Source organism: Perognathus longimembris, chromosome 3 (genome assembly GCF_023159225.1).
Source record: "Perognathus longimembris pacificus isolate PPM17 chromosome 3, ASM2315922v1, whole genome shotgun sequence".
Taxonomy (NCBI): Eukaryota; Metazoa; Chordata; class Mammalia; order Rodentia; family Heteromyidae; genus Perognathus; species Perognathus longimembris.
In genome coordinates this window covers 72222038-72241544 of record NC_063163.1, presented here as the reverse complement: position 1 = coordinate 72241544, position 19507 = coordinate 72222038, and the positions used below count along the sequence as shown (strand labels likewise).

Sequence of the window (19507 nt, the reverse complement as noted above, 5' to 3'; positions counted from 1 at the left end):
GAATTTAATCTCGCTTTTTTTTTTTTTTAAGTACTAGGTTGAACTCCTGGACTCCTGCTTGATGGGGCCTATTACTGAGCCAGGTTCTCTACTAATTCTCAATTTAATTAATTCAACTTGGATTGAGCTCCTACTGTGTGCCCAGCCTCCCAGTTCTAGACTGCATCAGTCTCGGGAGTTCAAAAGTGAAGGAAGATAGTAGACACGTCTCAGAAGTGTTATTTACTGCTGGGCCTGGGGAAGCTACGGGAGAAAAACAGTTGAAGGCCAGCCTGGGATACAGGGCAAGCTGGGAAGATTGAACAAGAAGAAAAGCCAGGAGCTGATGGCTTACACTGTAATCCTAACTACTCCGGAGGCTCCCAGGGACAGTGCCCAGACCCTGAGTTCAAGCCCCAGGATAGGCAAAAAACAAAAATAAAAACAACAACAAAACAAAACCACCTCAGAGTCTGTTCCCAGGCCCAGACAAAAACATAAATAAATAAATAGGGGCTGGGGATATGGCCTAGTGGCAAGAGTGCTTGCCTCGTATACATCAGGCCCTGGGTTCAATTCCCCAGCACCACATATACAGAAAACGGCCAGAGGGGGCGCTGTGGCTCAAGTGGCAGAGTGCTAGCCTTGAGTGGGTAGAAGCCAGGGACAGCGCTCAGGCCCTGAGTCCAAGCCCCAGGACTGGCCAAAAAAATAAATAAATAAATAAATAAAATTAAAAAAAATAAATAAAATAATGTCATCCTCTCCAGTACATTCGCTCCCCACTCCTCTTGGTACCCCCCTCCCCAGGCTGCCTGGCCATGGAACTGTAGTTTTCTCCGTCTCACACCATCAGGGCTCTTGTTTATCCACTGCTCTTGGCGACCAGCAGGGATCCTGCGGGCTGGGTATCCCTGCTGGTCTGGTTGGTTGCTGCAGCCTGATGGTCTTAGCCACAGCGCGTGGAATACAAAGCAGGTACCTGGGAAACACGCAGGAGATGAGCAAGGAGAGAAAGGATGGGATTAAAAGCAGCCCTCCCCTTCCCGACTCTTCCGCCGTGTCATCCTTACCCACTTCAGCAAAGCCGCTAGCCCATCTGCCTCAGCTACGCGGTGTGTGAGGCTGTGATGTGCATACAGGAAGCCAGGGTGCCCCCAAGCATTCCCACCTCCACCCCTACCGCACGGAAACAAGACGGATGCACTCATTGATGGGGCGGCGGGGAGGGGAGACAGAACAGTGCACAGCAACTGGGGGGGGTCTCAGTCCACAGGGCTGAACACACGATGGGAGGGGGGTGGGTTCCTAGTTCTGGGACTTGGGACCCCCATCTCGCCACCAGAGGCGTCTCTAAAGCCAGAGAGGGATCCCCGGACCGCCCTGCCCTGGAACCCAGGCCACCCAAGGTCCTCAACACATACCCAATTGGGGGGGGGGGTGCTCAAACCACTTAGCGTGGAGAGAGCCGACTTTTCTGGGGGAGCCAAGGGGACACACCTCCATCGACTTGATTGCCTACCCCCCCCCCCGCGTTCCCCATCGTAATTCGCAACCCAAAGCTTACCAGGCTGGGGTTGTAGGGAGGGGATGTCTCGCCCTCTATCCGGCCTGGGAGGGGCTGGGGTACCCAGAAGTGGATAAAGGAGGTCCAGACCCTTTGTTCACCGGCGTGTGTGAGTGTGAGTGTGTGTGCGCCCGTGCAATCGTTGAGTCGCGGAGTGAAGGTCCATGCGCGCGCACGCGCGCGCGTGCCCAGGCCCTGTTGACCACCGGTGTACGGGACTGACGAGGGCGGGAGGGGGAGAGGGAAGAAAGGAGACGGGTTCCCCCTCCCACTCCCGGTTTGAATGGGGTGCTGGGGGGATAAATGAGGGGGGGGGCGATGAGAGGTGACAGCCAGTAGGATGATTTGGTGCTGGTGGTCCCTCTCCCGCTCCGTGTTGGGGAATCACGACCCCCTCCCCGTTTGCTGACCTTTCCTCCTGACCAGCCCCCCATTATCCTCTCCTGGAAACCCTAGGAAGAGGTACCCAGATGGCCTAAACTCCTCCCAGCACTCCCCCCACTACCCCTTCTCTGCCCCTACCGAGCACCCATTAATCTGACATAATCCAAGCCACTAGGCTGCCACAGGTCTCGTTCACTCCGTATTTGAGCACGCAGCCCAGGTTTTCCCCCAAAAACTTGGGAGTAATAATAGAGTTCTTCAAGCCTCGGCGGTGGTTGGGGGTGGGGGGAGGTCCTCAGATGCACAGGGAGGGGCTAGAAGCACAGAGACCCTGATTGCGACGCAACGACGAGGGAAGCCTTCCCCCCCCCCCCCCCCCCCGCCGGCTTCGGTCCTCACTGACACCTCCTTCCCACCTCCACTCACCCGGAGCGGATCCAGGATCATCGGTCGCCGGCTAGACTCGAGCGACACCCCGCGGCCATGTGGGGTGACCGGTGCTCGCCTGACACTTGTGAAGAGAGCTGGGGAGGGTGGCGGGGGTTTTCAGGGTGATTCCAGAGCAGGTGAGTGAGCACAGATTCTCGCCCACGAGTCGCCAGGAGCTGGGGGCGGGGTGGGAGGCTGCGATCCGAGACTGGGGATCGCCAGTTTCCCGAGGCCGAGTCGCCATCGCTTTCCGAGGGCGCGGGCAATGTGACCTGTCCGAGGTGGACCCTCCCAGGACAGAACCCGGCCAGTCCCATCCGATCGCGTACCCTCCTCAGCGCGGGGTCCCGGCCCCCCCCCGGAGTAGGGAAAGGGGGCGTGCCTTCGAGCTGAGGCCACGCCCCCGCCGGTGGGCCGGGGCTGACGTCGCTGGGACGTCAGCTAAGGGGGACAATCCTCTCCGCCTCGCCCAGGGACACCCCACGCCGTGGCCGCAGCAAGCGCCCCTCCCACCTTACTGTAGTGGCAGCGGAGGATGAAGGGAGCTCGAGGTTGGGGCGACTACCCGTACGTCCCCCAGAGGTGCTTAGCGGAGCCTCCCCGGCCCGAGGAGGCGGAGTTTCGGCGGGAATTCCCGAGGCTCTGCAACACGTGCGTAGGACCCTTTAAGGAGGGCCTGGTTGTTAAGGCCGCCGGCACCGTTACCAAGGATGTGACGTATGAGGGATGGCCGGGACGTGCGGGGCCCGCCGGAAGCGGAAGGGGCGGGGCTTCGCGGCCTGAGGCTCCAGCCTTGCTGCTCCGCTGCCGCCACCGCCGCCTCCACCGCCGCCGCCGACACCGGAACCTGAGCGGACCTGGGCCGCTGAGGTAAGATGGTGGACTACAGCGTGTGGGACCACATCGAAGTGTCCGACGATGAGGACGAGACGCACCCCAACATCGACACGGCCAGCCTCTTCCGCTGGCGGCATCAGGTAGAGCGTGCGCGCCGTCCATCCCCTTCCCCCTCCCCCCCGGACCCCGCTCCACAGTTCTGACCCCCTCATCCTGTCCTGGGGACCCCGCTCCTGGCAACTGGGGTTTCTGTGCTGCAGTCTGGATTTGCATGATCCTCGATTCACCTCAGGGATTTCTCCACCCTCATCCTCGCCCAGTACTGCTGGGACCCTGAGAGTCTCCTTCGCCATTTCAGGGGTTCCCCCTCCCCCCCCCGCTTTCTGCGTGGGACCTAGGGGCTTTTTATCCTCTCAAGCTGAGCCTTGAAGTAGGGGACACATTCCACCACCACCCCCAAATCCCAGGGACTTTCACTTACAACCAGAATGTTTTCTTCAAAGAGAACTGCGAATTTCAGACGATCCCTTATCCTGCCCAGGTATCTGCTTTTGATTTTGGGGATCCCCCTAGAGTCTCGAGCCTCAGTACTAGTATCTTTTCTCGGGGTTTTGATCAAGGAGTCTGATTTAGAGATCTCATTCCTCATCCGAATCAAACAAGGAAATTGGTCCTAATCTCAAGATTTTTCTGCTCTGGATACCAACCCCCCCCCCCCAACTCCCTTTTTAGCCCTTCTAGGACATGAGGTTTGGAAAGCCTGTTCTCTAGATTCAACCACCAGGCCACCCTGAGGTAGCATGGAGTTCTAGCCTCTCCTGTCCCATCTCCTGTGGATCCCATTTCCCATTATGCCAGGAAACCCCGCCCACTTAACTTCCGCCCCAACCAGCGCCTCTTCTCCCTCCTAGTTTTGTAGACCCCCATCTCTGAAACTCTCACTTTACTGAAGCTAGGGACCCCCAAAGTCCACTCTGCTTTCCCTCGCTAGTCCCGGGCATTGAAGATTGTCCAACCTTAGTGCAGGGATATACTTGGTCTGATTCAAAATCACTACCCCTTCCGATGGACAGACCTCCCCAAGTCTGGGTGGCCCATATCTTACCACTCTTCTTTATATCTAGCAGTTCTCAGGGATGAGTGGGATGACTCAAGACCTAGTGCTGTAGCTCCCTGTTACCCAAATCAAGTGCTTGTGCGTGTAATACTCAAGTGGAAGATGTGTACCTCTCCAGTCTTTCCAGTTAGGAATTTCTTTTTTTCTTTTTCAGTCTTGGGCCTTGAACTCAGGGCCTGGGTACTGTTCCTGAGCTCGCTCTGCCACAGCTCCACTTTGTTGTTCTGATGGTTCACTGGAGATGAGTCTCACACACTTTCCTGCCTGGGCTGGCTTTGAACCACAATCTTCAGATCTCAGCCTCCTGAGTAGCTAGGATTACAGGCATGAACTACCAGTGCCAAGTTGGGAATTTCTTACGGCCTCTTACCTTGTTGCAACCCAGAAACTCCTAGAAGGCTCTTTCTCCCCTCTCATTTTCAGAGTATGCCTTGGTTCCCCTCCCCACCCCCACCCCCAAGTCTACCTTGGAAGCAGAAGTCTCCTGGGCAAACACACTGGAGTATGGGAAGAAAGTTCTCATACTTTTGTGTCCTTCTGCGTGTAACATTTCATCGTGGAATACTTAAGACTTCAGCTCCCTATTCTTACGAATGTCTATTTGTGTCACATAAAGAGGTTAATCTTACTACTGTGTGATAATAGTTTAGTCCTGCTGGGGACAGGGTGGTGGCCTCCCCTCTCCTGGTGGGAGCTACAGCTTCTAGTTCTGTGGGCTGTGGCCCCCAGAGGGAGGCAGGTGGCCTCAGCAGCCTCAGCCTACATTCAGGACTGGGTTCTAAATCCAGCCCTGCCCCTTCTTGTCTCAGGATGTGAAGTGACTCACAACCTCTCAGAGCCAGTGTGAAAGTCAGGGTCTCCAGGAAGCCCAAGCTGGCCTTGAACTCAGAATCCTCTTGTCTTAGCTGCCTAAGAGTTGGGTATGCACCACATGCCTGGCTTCTCTAAGATCTCTCCCTCTCCCCACCCCCCTCTCTCTATATATATCTCTCTATACATATTCTCTCTCTCTCTCTCTCTCTCTATATATATATATATATATATACACATTGTTTATTACTTTTTTGTTTGGTAATTGGGCTTGACCTCAGGGCTTGGGCATTGTCCCCGAGCTTTTGTGCTCAAGGCTAGTACTGCTCTACCACTTTGAGCCACAGCTCCACTTGCAGTTTGAGGGTGGCTAATTGGAAATCAGTCTCGTGGACTTTCCTGCCTGGGCTGGCTTGGAACTGCAATCATCAAATTTCAGCCTCCTGAGTAGTTGGCATTACTGCCACCAGTGCACAGCTTGAGATCCATTTAAGGATGAGATGAGACCTGCTCTAAAAAGGACTTGGATCAGGTGCCGATCACTTTTGTCTGTAATTCTAGGAGGCTGAGATATGAGGATCGTGGTTCAAAGTCAGCCTGGGCAGGAAAATATGTGAGACTCTTGTCGCCAGTTAACCAGCAAAAACCTAGAAATAGAGCTACATCTCAAGTGGTGGAGCCACCAGCCTAGAGCGAAAAAGCTAAGGGATAATACCCAGTCCCTAAGTTCAAGCCCTAGTACTTGCACATGCACACAAAAGAAAAAAAGGAAAATTGCAAAGGACTGAAAGTGAGTCTCTCCCTACCCCACTTCTGTCTCTGTTACCATTAATGGTTTCTTTCTTTCTTTTCTTTTTCTTTTTTTCTTTTTGCCAGTCCTGAGGCTTGAACTCAGGGCCTGGGCACTGTCCCTGAGCTTCTTTTTGCTCAAGGCTAGCACTCTACCATTTGAGCCACAGTGCTACTTACGGCTTTTTCTGTGTATGTGGTACTGAGGAATCGAACCCAGGGCTTCATGTATATGAGGGTGAGCACTCTACCACTAAGCCACATTCCCAGCCTCACCATTAGTGGTTTCTTATGCTCCTTCCACAAGCTGTATGTCACTGGGATTCCATGAGTCTCAGTTTCCCCATCTTGAAGGCAGGACCATGACACCTGTAGAACCCTTTTCCTCCTGCAGCTCTGCCCTGCCTGCCACAGCGCCCCCCTCCCCGAATGTGCAGTCTAGGCCAGAAACACTGCTGCCACCACCAGCTCCGTGTGGCCTTTTTGACTTTAGTGTCCCTGGCATTCATTCAGAGGACACGAGGGAGAAGCGGTGGCTGAGCCGCAGGATGGCAGCTTCCTAGAGCCAGCCCTAAGCCCAACCAAGGCCCCCATGGAGAACAGCAAGAAGGTTCCAGGGTGACTAGGCCCATGGTGGGGCTGTGCCTGACTTGGGGGAAGTCTTATTGACTGGGGAGGCCTTGCTTCTCCCTTGGGCTCAGAAAGCACAGTAGTGAGTCAGCACAGCATTTGGTGGCAGTGTCAAGGACCTGAGGGCTCACTGGGGGACACTGAGAGATGTGGGGACATATGCTGTTCTGAGTCTCACAGTTCACAGAGAGGCAAAGCACGGCCCACAGAGGCACAAGTGGCTGAACCCAAATTGCCAGATGGTAGCAGATCTGGCTGCTGTGACACAGACCTGAGCTGTCCTCAGATTGGTCCCCAGAGAGAGGTTGTCCCCTTGGGCAGATGGGAATGACAGTGGCCAGCCCTGCCTGGAAGGATCATTGGAATATTTCCTTTGTTCCTACTGCACATAGTTTGTGCCTTATGATAATTGATAATTCCATAGAGATTTTTTTTTGGGTGGGTGTCAGTCATGGGGCTTGAACTTGGGACCTGGGCACTGTCCCTGAGGTCTCTTTTTGCTCAAGGCTAGTGCACTACTACTTTGAGCCAAAGTGCCATGGTTCATTGGGCTGGCTTTGAATCACGATCACGATCACAATCGTCAGATCTCAGCCTCCTGAGTAGCTAGGATTAGAAGCATGAGCCACCGCATTCTTCTCCATGGAGATTTAAAAAAAAAAAAAACACAAAACTGGGATTGAACTCATAGCCTCAACCTCCTGTACTATGTCTCCAAGCCCTAATAGCTTTCATTATTTTTCAGATAGGGTCTGGGTTTTGCCTGGGCTGAACTTGGACTGTGACCTTCCTACCTCTGCCTCCCGGTTAGCTGAGACCTCTGCTGTATACTACCATGCCTAGTTTATGTTTGAGATAAGGTTTTCTGCTTTAGTGTTGGCTGGCCTGGAGCTGCAATCTCCATGTCTCTTCCTCCTGAGTAGCTGGGATAGTAGATGTGAGTCACCAGCCCAGGCTTGATTTTAGATTTTCTTGCTTTTACAGCAGTGCTAATGCATTCCTTGAACACAATTCTTTTTTTTTTTTTTTTAAATAAACTTCATTTTACAATAGTTAGCTACTTGGCAGGTGAAGGCAGGAGGATCCTTTGAGCCCAGGGTTTCCAGGCAGCCTGGGTGACATCGGATGATCCTGTCTCAATGAAGTAAATAACATGAGGGGTTGAACACTTTGTTATAAAACAACTTAGCATTAGATGATTTTTAGCCTTACGGCAGGCTAAACTGGGAGGTTCGAGATGTGAGGTTTATCCCCACTTTGTCTCCTTCCTGGTATGTGATTGTCATGTGACCCCATGGTAAGTGAGTCTCACTGCTTCCAGCAGAGGTGCTGTGTGGACAGATGAGAGAAATGAGGGTCATAGAAGCTAGGAGATGGCTTCAGCGGAACTTTTGGGGCACAGATTGCCTTGGGTTAGGAGCGTGTGATAGAACAGAGAGGAAGAAATAAGCCAAGTATCAGGGGCCTCTGCCAGCCACCCAGAGCCCCATCTTAGTGCAGGCCCTCCAAGATGGGGTGTATCAGGGAGAGCTATGGTCAGGAATGGTTTTCAAAGACCTCTGGAGTGGCTTCCAAGCCCAGATTGGAGCAGGAGGGGGGTCTGAAGAGGGGAGGGGTAACTCTCAGCGCTTACTCAGCAGCCTCGGAGAAGGCATGAGGTGGGCCAAGCAGGGGTGAAGAATGGAACCAGATAGGATGAAGGTGGGGTCACCCACCGCTGGCTTGGGGTTGGGGCAGCTGTTGGAGCAGGGGCTGAGGAAGCAGCTTGCAGGAGTGGACAGCAGGCAGGTGAATGGAGCGGAGGGGCCTCTGCTCTGGTCCTTGTCCAGGCAGGAGGTGGACACAAGTGAAGAAGCAGGTAGAAATGAAATCCCAAGGACTTGGGGCAGGGAAGAGGGTGGAGGCAGCCGGCCAGCGGTGGGTGTGGAGTAGCCTTTACTGGCATGAGAGCAGCTATTGCAAAGGCCTTGGGGTTGTAAAAGGAAGTAGTTACCAGAGCAGGTGCAGAGGCCACTTGTGGCCGGAGGAGGTGATGTGGTGGAGTGTGCAGGTCTGTAGCTTGGTGTGGTGGAGGCGGTATCCGCCAAGGGCTCTGGACAGAAAAGGGACCAAGGGGGGAGTCAAGAGTGATGGCCTCCCCACGTGTCCTTAGGCCCGCGTGGAGCGCATGGAGCAGTTCCAGAAGGAGAAGGAGGAGCTGGACCGGGGCTGCCGCGAATGCAAGCGAAAGGTGGCCGAGTGCCAGCGGAAGCTGAAGGAGCTGGAGGTGGCCGAGGGTGGCCATGCCGAGCTGGAGAGGCTGCAGGCCGAGGCGCAGCAGCTCCGCAAGGAGGAGCGGAACTGGGAGCAGAAGCTCGAGGAGATGCGCAAGAAGGAGAAGAGCATGCCCTGGAATGTGGACACGCTCAGCAAGGACGGCTTCAGCAAGGTGGGTGCTTGCTGAGGGGCAGGGACACGACACAGTGTGCATGCTCCAAGGTGGGGGGGGGAGCTCCCATTCGCGGGATGGGCAGGCATTGGAACTTCCAGGTAGGGATGGGGGCGGGACTCGCCACGCCTACCACGCGCAACCCTTGGGTTCGATGCCCTTGGTACTGCCAAAAAGGAGTGAGTGGGACCGAGTGGGGACCCCGACCTTCACAAGCAGGAGGCAGTTAATGAAGCACCCCACTGGTACCCTCTGATCTGCCCCAAGGCCCACGCCCCCGCAGCCTTGATGCACATGGCGTCGCCACCAGCTCCACCGTGGACAGGATGGGCGCTGCGGCCACGGCCCCCCGCACCCGCGTGCCCGGCGCTCGGCAGCCGGACCCCAGCCCACTCCCCCTCTCGCCCTGTCACAGAGCATGGTGAATACCAAGCCTGAGAAGGCGGAGGAGGACTCCGAGGAGGTGAGAGAGCAGAAACACAAGACCTTCGTGGAGAAGTATGAGAAGCAGATCAAGCACTTCGGTGAGTGGGGCTGGGAGAAGGGGTACCCCCACGAATGGAAGATGAGGCCAGGAAGAGCCAGCCCTGGCCTCCAAGACCCTTCTAGAACTACTCCCACCATCTTTCCCTAGGTATGCTCCGCCGCTGGGACGACAGCCAGAAATACCTGTCAGACAATGTGCACCTGGTATGTGAAGAGACAGCCAACTACCTGGTTATCTGGTGCATTGACCTCGAAGTGGAGGAGGTGAGCCAAGCTCAGTGCAGGGCTGGCCCTGCGGGGAGATCGCCTCTGGGGGAGCATCCCTTGGTGACCTTGTGCTGCTTCTCCCTGACAGAAATGTGCGCTCATGGAGCAGGTGGCCCACCAGACCATTGTCATGCAGTTCATCCTGGAGCTAGCCAAGAGCCTGAAGGTGGACCCCCGGGCCTGCTTCCGGCAGTTCTTCACTAAAATTAAGGTGGGGGAGCCCCTACTCCACAGATGAGGGTTTGCATTGGGACTCAGCCTCTGTGCTGGAGGGCATCACAGCTTCAGAGCTCCCACCTGGTGGGTAGGTGAGAAGTGATCAGCTGACTGTCAGAGTTTGAACCTGGAGCAACAGGAGGAGCCAGTGGCTACCATTTGGGGGAGTAAGCAGGCCTGCACCTTTTTTTGGCCTTGGCATTTAGAAAAGCAGCTACCTTACTAAGATTGGGGAAATGGAGGCAGGGAAGACTGGTGTGAAGGAATGATCAAAGCTGCGGTGTAGCTGTGTTGTTTTTCAGGGGACCTGTGAAACCCTCAGGGTGGACACTAAAGTTGAAAGTGTCTGGAGTTGAAGCAGGGGTTCAGGCAGGTGCAGGTAGGTGGTCACTAGCCAGGTAGACATCAGAGGAGCGGTCAGGCCTTGGGGTGCTGACTGTGTAACCAGGACCAGAACTGGGGAGCTGGCTGCCAGGAGCCTCTGGGAGCTGGCAGGGTCCCTCAGTAAGCACCCCACCCTCCACAGACCGCAGACCGCCATTACATGGAGGGCTTCAATGATGAGCTATCCGCCTTCAAGGAGCGAGTGCGGGGCCGCGCCAAGCTGCGCATCGAGAAGGCCATGAAGGAGTATGAGGCCGAGGAGCGCAAGAAGCGCCTGGGCCCCGGTGGCCTGGACCCCGTGGAAGTCTACGAGTCCCTCCCAGAGGTGCGTGTCCCAGGCAGGTGGCAGGCAAGGCGCTGAGCGGTGCCTTGGGTAACAAGACCCAGACCCCTGACCTTTGACCCATGCCCCCGCAGGAGCTGCAGAAGTGCTTTGATGTGAAGGATGTGCAAATGCTCCAAGACGCCATCAGCAAGATGGACCCCAGCGTGAGTAGTGGGGCTCCTGGCCGCCGAGGGCACAGGGGAGGGGTGGAAGGACAAGGCCGTTCTTACCATGTTGAACACCCACAGTGTGCCCAGCGCCTGGACTGTGTACCTACCGGTCCTGGGGCCTGAACTTGGCCCAGGCGCTGTCCTGTAGCCTTTTCAAGTTTGGTGCTCTACCATTTGAGCCACAGCTGCACTTCTATGAAGCAGGCTTTTTTTTTTTTTTTGGCCAGTCTTGGGCCTTGGACTCAGGGCCTGAGCACTGTCCCTGGCTTCTTTTTGCTCAAGGCTAGCACTCTGCCACCTGAGCCACAGCGCCCCTTCTGGCCATTTTCTGTATATGTGGTGCTGGGGAATCGAACCCAGGGCCTCATGTATATGAAGCAGGCACTCTTGCCACTAGGCCATATCCCCAGCCCCATACAGCTGCACTTCTAGTGTTTTACTGGTTAACTGGAGAGGAGAGTTTCATGGACTTTCCTGCTTGCAATGGCTTTGAACCTCTTGAACCTCGGTCCTCCCATCTCAGCCTCCTGAGTAGCTAGGATTGTAGGCATACCTTTATTTTAGACTCACCCTGTTTAAATTGAAACGTTAAAAGCTTTGTTTCTGGGCTGGGGATATGGCCTAGTGGCAAGAGTGCTTGCCTCCTATACGTGAGGCTCTGGGTTCAATTCCCCAGCACCACATATATAGAAAATGGCCAGAAGTGGCGCTGAGGCTCAAGTGGCAGAGTGCTAGCCTTGAGCAAAAAGAAGCCAGGGACAGTGCTCAGGCCCTGAGTCCAAGGCCCAGGACTGGCAAAAAAAAAACAAAAAAAAAACAGCTTTGTTTCTGGGCAGGGATGCAAATGCTTGCCTGATGCGCCCTGGGTGCAATGCCTAGTGCCAAGGACAGGTTCCTTCCTTCAAACCCATATGGAGGCTCTGTGGCCCTGTGTGGCCCTGGCTGCCCTGCAGGGTATCACAGCCAGTAGGACACAGGCTCGGGGCCCACGGCCATGGCCGGCCGGCCTCACCCACTCTCCCTTCCCCCTGCAGGAAGCAAAGTACCACATGCAGCGCTGCATCGACTCCGGCCTCTGGGTCCCCAACTCCAAGTCCAGCGAGGCCAAGGAGGGGGAGGAGGCGGGCCCTGGGGACCCAGTGTTGGAAACCGCCCCCCAACCAGGCGATGAGAAAGATGTCAGCGCCTGACCCCCCTCCAGCCACTGCCACCAGCGGCCACCTGCCTGTGGGCCTCCTGCACCCCTTTTCAGAAAACGAAAATAGACATCTCTCCCCAGCTCCCAGCTTCCTCCACTCGCTGCTGTCCCAGCCCCAGCTCCCAGAGCGCCCCTTCCTCCTCCCCCCTCTGAGTGTCTGCTTTGAGTCAAGGGGCCTCACTGCCTGCAGCCCCCATCAGCATTATGCCAAAGGCCTGGGGGTCCAGGGAGGGGCAAAGGTGGCCAGGCCCATCCTCTGGGTGGGGTGTGTGTGCCAGCCAGGGGGCCATCACTGTGGGTCTTCATTTCACGGTCCCTCTGCTGTCTGTTCTTCTATGAAATGGTCTAATAAAGGATGTCAGATGCTCGTGGGGGCACAGCCCTTCCTTTTGGGGGGGGGTTGTGGGGGCGGCAGGTGTAGAACCTAGCGAACTTGCTTCCTCCGCTGCCTTCCCTGTCCTCACTCATGGCCCTGACATGTGCTGTCCCACCACCTGGAACAGTTTTCCTGCAGGTGCCACCCACACTAGCCTGGCCTCCACAGGGGATCTGGAACCTGCCCCTCCCCCTCTTCCCTGCCAAGGCCTGGGTCCCTATTCTAAAGTCTGCCAAGGCCTGGGTCCCTATTCTAAAGTCTGTTGCCACCTCCTCCAGGATGCCCAGGCAGCTTCCAGAGGGTGTCCGTGAGCCTTGACTCAGGGCAGCACCCTCAGGACCCTCCCTAAGCCCCTCCATGAGAGCCAAGGCACAGGGCCCCAAACCTCATGCCCAGGACCTCTTTCCAGCCTACCTGCGTTCATCAGAGCCACATGAACTTTTCTCTTGCTCTCTCTTTTTTTCTTGGCCAGTCCTGGGCCTTGGACTCAGGGCCTGAGCACCATCCCTGGCTTCTTCCCGCTCAAGGCTAGCACTCTGCCACCTGAGCCACAGCGCCCCTTCTGGCCGTTTTCCATATATGTGGAGAGCTTCATGTGTAGGAGGCAAGCACTCTTGCCACTAGGCCATATTCCCAGCCCCTTTTCTTCTCTCTTTTTTTTTTTTTTTTTTGCCAGTTCTGGGGCTTGAACTCAGGGCACTGTCCCTGAGCCTCTTTGTGTACTCAAAGCTAGCACTCTGCCACTTGAGCCACAGCGCTACTTCCAGCTGGTGATTCATTGGATATACGAGTGGCACACTCGTATATCCATTTCTTGCCTAGGCTGGCTTTGAATTGTGATAATCAGATCTTAGCCTCCTGAGTAGCTAGGATGACAGGCCTGAGCCATACCTGGTCTGTGCTCTACTTTATACAAGCCCCACCACTGACACACATACACAATGACAACTCAGGTGCAATCAGCCCAAGACATGACATGTCCTCAGTCTGGGGGGACCTGCTCGTCCCTCTCAGGGGACACCAATCTGGGAAAGGCTCGTCATCCAGGCCACAGCAGTGTTTCTCCCAAAGTGACCCAGTCCCACTTTCAGAACCTCTCGTCTCACCGTCTCCCTCTCTGCTGATTGGTGCATCAGCTTCATGCATGTACCAGAGGCACCGTAAAGGCTCAAGTAGATTCTCTTGTTCATGGTGCTGTCAAGGGAGCCTGGCACACAGTAGGCCCTCAGGAAACCTTTGCCAAAGGAATATATGAAAGGGCCTCCCGAATGTTGCTGTTCCCAAGCAATACCACCAGGTGGCACTGGCGAGCTGCAGTCTGACTGGCATCCTAGATTACTTGTGTGTGCTGGTCCTGGGGCTTGCTTGAACTCATGGCCTATGCACTTCTGAGTTTTTGCCCGTGGCACCCCACCATTTCTCTACCATTTGAGCTACAGCTCTACTCCCAGCTTTTTTTGTGTGATTAATTGCAGAAGAAAAACAGCAAAAATAAAGTATGGCCAAAAGTTTTGGGGGGTTTTGTGTGTACCAGACCTGGGGCTTGAACTCAGAGCCTGGCTGCTGTCCCTGAGCTTTTAGTGTTCAAGGTTAACATCCTACCACTTGAGCCACAGATCTATTTACAGCTTTTTCCTCCCTTAGTAGTTTAGTGAAGAGTCCCATGGACTTTTCTGCCCAAGCTGACTTTGAGCCACAATCCCCAGATTTCAGCCTCCTGAATAGCTAGGGTTCTAGGTGTGAGCTACAGGCACCTAGCTAACGATTATCTTTAAATGAAAAATGACTAGCCCCTCGCCCTACACTCCACTCTGTGCTCTGGATAGGGCCAAACCTCCAGCCTGTTTTCTCTTAGTTATTTTGGGGGTAGTTTGTTGCTTTTTGCCTAGTACCACAAGAGTGGTACAGGAGTGTTTATGCTTCACAAATAAGAGTGCCAGGTCTGGGGCTGGGAATTTGGCCCAGTGGCAAGAGTGCTCGCCTCGCATACATGAAGCCCTGGGTTCGATTCTCCAGCACCACATATATAGAAAATGGCCAGAAGTGGTGATGTAGCTCAAGTGGTAGAGTGCTAGCCTTGAGCAAAAAGAAGCCAGGGACAGTGCTCAGGCCTTGAGCCCAAGGCCCAGGACTGGCATAAAAAATAAAAAGTGCCAGGTGTGCACTACCATACGAGCTTACGCATCGAGATGGGGTCCCTCAGCCGTCAGGGCTGGTGTGGAGCCATGATTTTCCTACCCTGCCTCCAGGCTAGCTGGGATCATAGGAATAAACCATAAAGCTTTGTTTATTGAAACAGTCTCACTACATAGCCTTCAAACACAAGATCCTCCTGTTTCCCTTTCTCAAGTTCCAGGATTACAGGCATGCCCCACCCCATCTGGAAATAGTTCCACTTTTACAGAGTCAAACAAACAAAAACCTGGCGAGGTCGAGTTGCAGCCCTGAGTCGTGTGGTGGCAGAACGGAGGCTTGATCGTGGGTTATTCAGTGCCAGCCTTGGCCATGTGCCTGCTGTTTCCTTGCCATGCTTGTTGGTGTGAAATTTCCCAGGGACTCTCAGTTTACACGTGCATCCAGTGAGGCAAAGATTCGTGAAAAGATTCCCAGGAAACTCACAACTCTGAAGGGTGGGCTGTGGGCTGAACTCTCCCTGTCAAAAGCACACAGGGGCTTTGTTTCAGCTTGCCAGCCTTGGGCTTTTCCCAGGTCTGGTGGGAGCTGGAGGCAGGAGTGGGGGGGGAGGGGGGAGGTCCCCTCCCTGCCGGCTAGCTCCGGGGAAGCCCCAGTCCTGAAATGGAGCCAGCCATCCTGCTTGGCCCAGGACAATCCCCACTGTCACATGGAAAGTCCCCAAGCTTGGGGAACCCCCTTAGGTCCTGGTGGTTTGTGGGGCCGGACACCACCCTGCTGAGCCCCGGCCAGGGGTTAAGTGTGAGGAGCGTTGGGGTTTCAGCCCTGCTTTGAAAGAAGGAGGGCAGGGCTGGGGGCGAGCTTGAAGGGAGAGCCCTTGCTTGCCACAAGTGAAGCTAGGAGTCAGTCACAGGGGAAGAAGAAAAGATCAGAGGAGCAGGGCGCCAGTGGCTCACACCTGTCATCCCAGCTACTCAGGAGGCTGAGATCTGAGGATCAGGGTTCAAAGAAAGCATGGGCAGAAAAGTCTATGAGACATCTACCAAAAAACTAAAAAAAAAAAAAAAAAAAAGCCAGAAGTAGAACTGTGGTAGAGTGCTAGCCTTGAGCAAAGAAGACTCAAGAACAGTGCCCAGGCCCTGAGTTCAAGCTCCAGGACTGACAAAAAAAAAAAAAAATCGGAGGGAGAGACGGAGGAAAGAGGAAAAGAAGAAAGGAAGGAAGGAAAAAGAGAAACCACTTTGCAGTACTAAACACCCAGCCCTTGTCCCACTCTGCCCAAGGGTGAGCTGTTGTTATTATTACTGCATTTATTACCATCATTATTGTCATGAATTATGACACCTAATATTTCCTGCAGGGCCCTGGGTGGATGGGCCCCCCTCCCCATAGTTCAACATCCAAATCCTGGGGCAACGCCTGGCCTCAGCCACCCCAGCGAGCTGCCTGTTGATTCTGGCACCTTCTGTTTCCTGTCACTGAGCCCTGGTGGGACCCAGCAGTAGAAGAGGAAGCCAAGGCTAGAAGACCATGGCCAGCCCTTCCGCAGCACAAAGGACAGTGGCCTGGCCTCCCAGCTCCTAGGCATGGCTTCAACAGCTACCAATTGCCAGGCCCGATTCCAGGTTCTGAAGAGAGAAGCAGACCCCTTGCTCCCTCCCTTCCTTCCTCTCTCATGGGGCTCAGTGGCTCAAAGAAACTTCCAGCTTCATACCAATGGCTCAGCTCTGTAACCCTAGCTACTCAGGAAGTTACAAATCTCAGGCTTCCAGTTGGAAAACAGCCCAAGCAGAAATGGCTGTGAGATTCTTATCTCTAATTAACTACCAAAAAGCTGGAAGTGGAGCTGGGTGTAACTGCATACCTGTGCACTCACTCACACAGACACTCACACACAAAATTGGGATCACAGGAGACAAAAAAAAAAAATGCAGCAAGGAAGTAGAAGAGAAAAGGTCTTGCTGATTAAAAAAAAAAAAAAAAAGCTGGGCTGGGAATATGGCCTACTGGCAAGAGTGCTTGCCTCGTTTACATGAAGCCCTGAGTTCAATTCCCCAGCACCACATATACAGAAAATGGCCAGAAGTGGCGATGTGGCTCAAGTGGCAGAGTGCTAGCCTTGAGCAAAAAACAGCCAGGGACAATGCTCAGGCCCTGAGTTCAAGGCCCAGGACTGGCAAAAAACAAAACAAAACAAGAAGCTGATATGAAAACACTGCAGGTTTTTTGTTTTTGTTTTGTTGGTTGTGGGGCTTGAACTCAGGGTATGGGCGTTGTCACTGAGCTCCTTTACTTAAGGCTAGTGCTCTATCACTTTGAGCCACAGCACCACTTTTGAATTTCTGGTGGTTAATTGGGGATTAGAATCTTATGGATTTTTCTGCCCAGGCTGGCTTTGAACTGTGATCCTCAGATCTCAGTTTCCTAGGTAGCTAGGGTTATAGGTGTGAGTCAGCTCCTGGCATTTTTTTTTTGTTTTGTTTTTGTGCCAGTCCTGGGGATTGAATTTATGGTCTACTTGGGCATTGTCTCTGAGTGTTTTTGCTCAATGCTTGTGCTCTACTACACAAGCCACAGCTCTATTTCTAGAATTTTTGGTAGTCAGTTGGAATAAAGAGTCTCATGGGCTTTACTGTCGGGACTGGAATCAAACCATAATCCTCACATCTCAGTATCCTAAATAGTTAGGATTGCAGGCATAAGCTACAGGTGCACAGCTATTTGTTGTTGTACTAGTTCACCACTTTGAACTCAGGGCCTGAGCACTGTCCCTGGCTTCTTTTTGCTCAAGGCTACTTCTGGCCGTTTTCTATATATGTGGTGCTGGGGAATCGAACCCAGGGCCTCATGTATACGAGGCAGGCACTCTTGCCACTAGGCCATATCCCCAGCCCTGGCTTTCAACTTTGATCCTCACATCTGCCTCTTGAGTAGCTAAGACTAGAGGTGTGAGCCTTCAGCCCTCCATTTTTTTATTTTATTTTATTTTTTTCTAATGCTGGGGCTTGGACTCAGGGCCTCAGCACTGTCCCTGGCTTTTTCTTTCTTTCTTTCTTTCTTTTATTCAGGCCTAGCACTCTACCGCTTCCATGTATGTGATGCTGAGAATCGAACCCTGGGCTTCATGCATGCTAGGCAAGCCCCTTACCACTAAGCCACATTCCCAGCCCAGCCCACCAATTTTTTTGTATTGTTGTTGTTTATTTGAGATAGAATCTCATTATGTTGTTAAGACTGGCCAGGAATTCCCAGGATCAAGCATTCCTGCATTCCTTCTGGCTCAGTCCCTAATTGCCAGGGAGGTCCTTATGGCTGGGAAGCCAGGCAGCCTCTGGCCAGCAGCCATCTAGAAACTGCATCCTAAGAAAAGCCTCCTCAGGCTGGACACTGGTGGCTCATTCCTAATATTAGTAGCTACTTAAGAGGCTGAGATTTGAGGATCAAGGTTAAAAGCCAACTGCAGCAGTGAAGTCCTTGCAAGTCTTATCTCCAGTTAACCTCTTATGGGATCTGGAAATTGACAAGCAATGAGACACTCAGATTAGAAAAATTTGTTTTCTTTTTTTTTTTTTTTTTGCCAGTCCTGGGCCTTGAACTCAGCCCTGAGTTCAAGTTCTGGCCGTTTTATATATGTGGTGCTGAGGAATCAAACCCAGGGCTTCATGTATAGGAGACAAGCACTCTAGCCACTAGGCCATACTTACAGCCCAGATTAGAAAAAATTAAAAAAAGAAAAAAGGTTTTATTGAGCGGGAAGGTGCTGTTGTGTCAGGATCTCTCCTAGAAAGGCCTTGGGTGTGGTTGGTGCGGTCAGCTGTGGACTTTTAAGCATTCCTGCTGAGGCCAGGAGAAGGTGGGGTGGGATACAAGCATGTGCCCTAAGGCTCTTTGTTTTAGCCAACTCTAAGTTAATCAGGACAGAGCCAGAGCAGAGTAACAGAAACTAAAACTGTTAGTTACCAAACAAGTCTTTTTGCAGAGGCAAAGGTGGAACATTTCATGTGAAGGTTACAGTTCAGTTTTATAATTGAATAGTTGTAATCATATTTTTATTTTTATTTATTTATTTTATTTTATTTTTTGCCAGTCCTGGGCCTTGGACTCAGGGTCTGAGCACTGTCCCTGGCTTCTTTTTGCTCAAGGCTAGCACTCTGCCACTTGAGCCACAGCGCCACTTCTGGCCATTTTCTGTATATGTGGTGCTGGGGAATCGAACCCAGGGCTTCATGTATACGAGGCAAGCGCTCTTGCCACTAGGCCACATCCCCAGCCCCTGTAATCATATTTTTAAAAGCATTTAATTTTTAAATAAGCAGGGACTCTTAATTTTTAGCATGTTGGAGCATAATATATAATCTAAATCAAATTATTTTATCCTCAATTTTCCTCATCACAATAAACCCACCAAAGAGCCAGAATCGAAACTGTGGTTCAAGTGGTTGGGGGCTAGCCAAAAATGCTGTGTGCTGGAAGTACTGGGCAGAGTTCAAGTCCTAGTACTGTTACACACACACACACACACACACACACACACACACTCTTGAGGTTAGAACCCGATCTTCTGGAGTTTTCCTATGACATCCCAGCCCCCCCCCCCCGCCCCCGTGGTCCAGGTTTTGTGAGAGATCTGGAAACCAGGTAACTCAGAGACTGAGATGATCTGTGAGGTCTTAGAAGGGATAAGGTGCTGGAGGGATTTATTATGAACAATGAGAGAGAATTAATACAGTAACATTAATTTTGTGCTGGGACTAGGTTTAAACTCGGAGGCCTTTAGCTATGCTATTTGGCACAAGGCCGATGCTCTACCACTTGAGCCACAGCTCCAGGCTGGCTTTGAACCGCGATCCGCAGATCTGCTTCTGGAGTATCTAGTATTACAGGCGTGAGCACCGGTGCCCAGCCTCATGTTCACTTTGGCAAAGGCAGCTAGGTTCTTACAACCAAAGCACAGGAGGGTTAGGTCCATCGAGGACTTGACT

At 53.2% G+C, this 19507-nt stretch overlaps 1 protein-coding gene across 1 annotated transcript; it reads left to right on the top strand.

The window, feature by feature from the left end:
- Positions 1–3120: 3120 nt before the first annotated feature.
- Cdc37 (cell division cycle 37, HSP90 cochaperone) lies at positions 3121–12384 on the top strand. Its single transcript, XM_048342284.1, has 8 exons — positions 3121–3336; positions 8695–8970; positions 9386–9494; positions 9605–9720; positions 9812–9934; positions 10466–10648; positions 10741–10812; positions 11853–12384. The coding sequence occupies exons 1-8, from the start codon at positions 3235–3237 to the stop codon at positions 12006–12008; spliced, it is 1137 nt and encodes a 378-aa protein (XP_048198241.1). The 5' UTR covers positions 3121–3234; the 3' UTR covers positions 12009–12384.
- Positions 12385–19507: the final 7123 nt, after the last annotated feature.